The 5,637-nt window shown below is 41.5% G+C and overlaps 1 protein-coding gene across 1 annotated transcript; it reads left to right on the top strand.

Moving 5' to 3' along the window:
• The first annotated feature begins 5,068 nt into the window (after positions 1 to 5,068).
• Positions 5,069 to 5,581, top strand: LOC108981695. The gene has a single exon (XM_018952942.1). It carries the CDS (start codon positions 5,069 to 5,071, stop codon positions 5,579 to 5,581), a length of 513 nt encoding a protein of 170 aa, XP_018808487.1.
• The last annotated feature ends 56 nt before the right edge of the window (positions 5,582 to 5,637 follow it).

The following is a 5,637-nucleotide window of genomic DNA, read 5'->3' as shown; positions in this document are numbered from 1 at the left end:
AACCAAGTTTCAGATTCTTAATCTTAAATAAAGTCTTGGGGCTGTCGAATTCTTCTCTGAGCTTCCTCTGCGGAGAAAGTCCAGGTGAAGGTAAACTCTCATCTTGCTCTGCTGAGTAAGAGAGGTATAGTAGGGAAGAATGGATGAGCTGGGAGAACGATGGGGGAATCTTCATCTCACGGAGGAGGAGAATGAGGTGATTGAGGTGAATGCAGAGTTTATGAACAAAGGGATAGAGGAAGGGCGTAAGAGTTTAGTTGGTAAACTATTATCAGATCGAAAGGTGAATAAGGAAGTGATTAAATCTACGATGAACAAGATCTGGAGAGTGGGAGGTACATTCACATTTTGTGATATTGCCCCAAACATGTTTGTAATAACATTTGAGAGGGGTAAGGATAGACAGCGAGTATTGGAGGGTAAACCATGGCTATTCGATAACCATTTATTGGTACTGAACCCTTTCGATGGTCTGACTCCTCCTCAGTTGATGAACTTTGATTATGAGACGTTCTGGGTCCATTTGAACAATCTGCCGTTGGCTTGTATGACGAGAGAAGTGGGGTTGCAAATAGGGGCGACGATAGGAAATGTGAAAGAAGTAGATATAAGAGAGGATGGAATAGGTTGGGGAAGTCATTTAAGGGTTAAAATTGAAATAGATCTACGGAAGAAGATTACAAGGGGCCGCACAACAGATGTATTGGGCAGTAGAATTGTGATCCCTTTGAGCTATGAGAAGCTTCCCAAACTGTGTTTCAAATGTGGGAAAATCTGTCATGGAGTGGAGGGTTGTCTGGGTATGGTAGGAAAGGACGATAAAGCTCAATATGGGGTATGGCTTCGTGCCAACTACACTGGGAAGGGGAAGGTCTCAGAGTCTTTCAGTTACAAAAATAGTGAAAAAATGGGTGAAAGCGAAGGGAAGGCATATAGTGAATCTTCAGCTGATGGAAGGGAGACTAATGAATTGAACACCAATACACAAGGTGTAATGGAGACAAATGTGTATGCAAAGGTACCTGAAGGTGTGGAAAAAGGGGCTGTGGGATCACAGGGAAGGAATACACAACAGGTGTTTGTTAAAAATACTGAAAGAGGGAAAGGTGAGGAGCGAGATGTAAGGGGAGGTTTATCTTTAGAGGGAAATACTGATATTGTTATTATGTCTAGTCTCCAGCATAGTGATCATGAAAAAGAAATGGGCGAGAATGATGGGGATATGGTGAGAAGAAGATGGAAGAGGAGGGCAAGGGGAGTGGGAAAGAAATGTGCTGGAGAAATAGTAGCAGGTGAAAAACGTAGACTGAGAAGTGAGGACTTGCAGGAAGACAGTAGGGGAGTTTTGAAAAAAGGAAGATTATATGGGGAGCATGAGGCACCTGGAAGTAATACGATGATGGTGGAGGCTGTGATCCAGCCCCACTAGCAGCTATGAAAATACTTAGCTGGAACTGCCGAGGGCTTGGGAACCCTCGGACAGTTCAAAACCTTCTCTTGTTGGTGAGGGAAAAGAAACCCAAAATGGTCTTCTTAATGGAGACTAAATTAGTAGCTTACAAAGTGGAAAGTATTAAACAACGATTGGGATGGACATGGTGCTTTGTTGTTGATTTGATGGGAAGAAAAAGGGGTTTGGCATTGCTGTGGTGTGGGGAGATGGAAGTGGAGATTAGTAATTTTTCCCAACATCATATTAATGCAACTGTTATGAGTAGAGAGAAGAAGGTGGACTGGGTGTTTACGGGCTTTTATGGGCATCCTGAGGTTAGCAAAAGGAGATGAACTTGGAATTTATTGTCTTTACTTAATCCTTCTATTGAGAAGCCATGGTGTGTAATTGGAGACTTTAATGAGGTGTTGTATCAAGATGAAAAGGTAGGGGGAAGACCCAGACCAGAAGCTCAGATGGAGGACTTTAGGGATGTCTTAGAGAAGAATGGTATTTTTGACTTGGGCTGGAAAGGAAGTAAATATACCTGGAGTAATAAACACATGGATAACACGTATACAAAGGAGAGGTTGGATAGAGCGGTGGCTAATCACCATTGGTCTGAAATCTTCTGTGATAGAGTGGTGGAAGTTCTGACAGTATCTCAGTCTGATCATAAGGCACTGCTGCTAGATATGAGACAACAACATTCAGCTGAAAAGAAAAAGAGAAGAATGTTCAGATTTGAAGTTAAATGGACAAGGGATGAAGAGGGAGAATTAGTGGTGGGAAGGGCTTGGAAAAGGTATGCTGCAAGTCAATATTCTTTTAATAATGTGCAAGATAAGTTACATAGATGTAGGGGTGACCTTATTAGATGGAGCAAGGCAAGGGATAAGGAGGCTGATTTGAGTTTGAAACAGAAAACAGAGATATTAAGAAGGGAGCAGGAAAATGAGGGACCTCATAATATTGAGTTGATAAGAAATTTGCAAAAAGAGTTGGGAGTATTGCTGGAACAAGAGGACTTAAAGTGGAGACAGAGCAAAGAGAACTTGGTACCAATTGGGAGACAAAAATACTAAGTTCTTCCATTCATGTGCCACTCAAAGGAGGAGGAAAAATCAGATAAAGGAAATTAAAAATGCCCAGGGCAGATGGGTGACTGAGCAAGAAGGGATAGAGGAGGTTCTCTATGAACACTTCAATTCAATCCTCTGTTCAACTCAACCATCAGGAGAAGCTATTAAGGCTTGTTTAAAGGAGATGGAGCCAAGAGTAACTGATCAAATGAATGTAGAGTTGATGAAGGAGTTTACAAAACTTGAGGTGGAGGAAGCTTTAAAGCAAATGGGATCTCTGAAATCCCCTGGCCCCGATGGTTATGGAGTTTGTTTTTATCAAGCATATTGGAGTACGGTTGGGGAGGAGGTAAGTAGGGCAGTACTAAATTTCTTAAATGGGGAGGGAGAGATGGTGGATGGTGTTAATAGTACTTTTTTAGCTTTGATCCCTAAAGTTAAAAACCCTACTGATGCTAGTGAATTCCGACCTATTAGTTTGTGTAACGTATTGTATAAGATTGCCTCGAAGACACTTGCTAATAGGCTTAAGAAGATTCTGCCCAGTATCATTTCCAGCAGCCAAAGTGCCTTTATCCCGGGAAGACTTATTACAGATAACGTGATGATAGCCTATGAATCCCTGCACACAATGAAGACAAGACAAAAAGGAAGGGTTGGGAGTATGGCTCTTAAGCTAGATATGTCAAAAGCCTATGATAGGCTAGAGTGGAGTTACATAGAGGCAGTTATGAGAAAGTTGGGATTTGGTGATAGATGGGTCTCGCTTATTATGAAGTGTGTTTCTACTGTGACTTACTCAATACTAGTGAATGGGGAAGCTGGAAAAACACTGAAACCTACAAGGGGAATAAGACAAGGGGATCCCATATCCCCTTACTTATTCATCTTATGCGCTGAAGGGTTAAGTTCACTTATTAATGCAGCTGATGGTAGAGGGGAAATAAGGGGAGTTACAGTGGCAAGGGGAGGAACAAGGGTTAGCCATCTTCTTTTTGCTGATGATTGTGTAATATTTGGGAGAGCAAAAATAGAAGAGTGGTTGAAGATTAAAGAACTTCTGAAGAAGTATGAGCAAGCATCAGGTCAGTGTTTAAATATGCAGAAAACTTCAATTTTTTTCAGCTCTAATACTGATGGAGATAATAGAGCTCAAATTCAGAGGGTAGCAGGGGTATCTATCTGCGGAAACTATGAGAAATACCTTGGCCTACCAACCATGGTTGGCAAGTCAAGATATATTACCTTCAGGAATTTGAAAGAAAGGATTTGGTCCAAAATCAGCAGCTGGAAGAACTCCTTCCTATCACAGGCAGGCAAGGAAATTTTATTAAAAGCTGTGGCTCAAGCAATACCAACTTACACTATGAGTGTATTTAGACTCCCTCAGAAACTGTGTAAAGAAATAGCATCCATTCTAGCAAGATTCTGGTGGGGCCATAAACAAAATGAAAAAAAAATCCAATGGAGGAGTTGGTTTAATATGGGAGAGGCAAAGAATAATGGGGGATTGGGTTTCTGAGACTTTGAGTGCTTTAACAAGGCATTGCTTGCAAAACAGTGCTGGAAGATGCTTAAACATCCTGATTCCTTGGTGGCTAGGATCATGAAAGAAAAGTATTTCAAGAAAGGAGGGCTAGAGGATGCGAAGTTGGGATGCGGGCCTTCATTTCTATGGAGGAGTTTATGGTCATCCCTGGGATTAGTGAAGGAGGGGCTGTTGTGGAGGGTGGGTGATGGTAGTAAAATACATATTTGGAGGGATAAGTGGATACCAACTCAAACCACCCATAGGGTGCAATCTCCTATTAAAAATCTATCTGAGGATTCTCTTGTGCAGCAGCTCATTGACACAGAAACTGGGGAATGGAAGAAGGAACTGATATTTGACACATTCAATGGGGAGGAAGCTGAAACCATTTGTTGCATCCCTCTAAGTAGATGGGGGACACCAGACAGAGTAGTGTGGGGGTGCTCTAAGGATGGTAAGTTCTCGGTTAAGAGTGCTTACCATCTAGAGCATGAAAAGATGAGGAGTAGAAAGGGGGAAACGTCCAATGCTCATAAAGCAGGAAAAGTGTGGAATCTGATTTGGGGATTAAATGTTCAAATGGTGGTGAAACATTTTCTGTGGAAGGCAGCTCATAACATACTCCCAACAAAACAAAACCTGTATAAGAAGCATATTTCTGACTCTAATTGCTGTCCTATATGTGAGAGGGAAACTGAGACTTTTATGCATGCTGTGTGGAGCTGTCCAGCAGCCTCTGATGTTTGGTCTGAGAAGGAAAGTCCAGTGAGTAAATGGGGTAGTGCAGAAGATGTATTTGTGGAATGGTGGATGAAACTGAATAAGTTTCTCAAAGAAGAGGAGGTGGAGGTGGTTGCATGTATAATGAGAAAGATCTGGATGAGGAGAAACTCTTTTATCTTTGAGAAGAAGTTTGAACATCCGAAGAATCTCATCACTTCTGCAATCCAGGGACTGTTGGACTTCAAAGCTGCTCAGGAAAATGTGTTACTGCTGCAATAGAAAGCTCAGTTGCTAAGATGCATGGATAGAAGTGTAGTTAAATGGGTAAAACCAGAGGAAAGGACTGTGAAAGCAAATTGGGATGCAGCTATGAATGTTAGAAACAGAAAGGTGGGAATTGGAGTGGCTGTTAGGGATTCTACGGGAGAGGTGCTAGCGTGTCTTTGCTCCTGCTTTGATAACATCAGCAACCCAAGTGTGGCTGAAGCCGTGGGGTTAAGGAGGGCTGCGCTCCTGTGTGCTGAACTAGGATTCTCAAATGTCATATTAGAAGGGGATTCTAAGGTGGTTGTAAATGCAACAATTAGTGGGGAGGAAATTGAGGCTGAATATGGGAACATTATAGAGGATGTTAGGAGAGTGATTAATGGAAGGCTGAATTGGGGTATACGGTTCATATATAGAGAAGCAAATTGTATAGCACACAAACTAGCAAAGTTAGCAATTAATTCTTCTAATGAGAGGGTGTGGATAGAGGATAGCCCAATAGAAATTAAGAATGATTTACTGAAGGAAAAGTATTGTAATGACTGATTTTAGTTATCAATGAAAGGAGGTATGTTTCTGTTTCAAAAAAAAAAATAAATAAA

This window comes from Juglans regia, unplaced genomic scaffold (genome assembly GCF_001411555.2).
Source record: "Juglans regia cultivar Chandler unplaced genomic scaffold, Walnut 2.0 Scaffold_23733, whole genome shotgun sequence".
Lineage (NCBI taxonomy): Eukaryota > Viridiplantae > Streptophyta > Magnoliopsida > Fagales > Juglandaceae > Juglans > Juglans regia.
The sequence above is the reverse complement of the archived record's forward strand: the minus strand, read 5'-3'. Positions and strand labels throughout refer to the sequence as shown.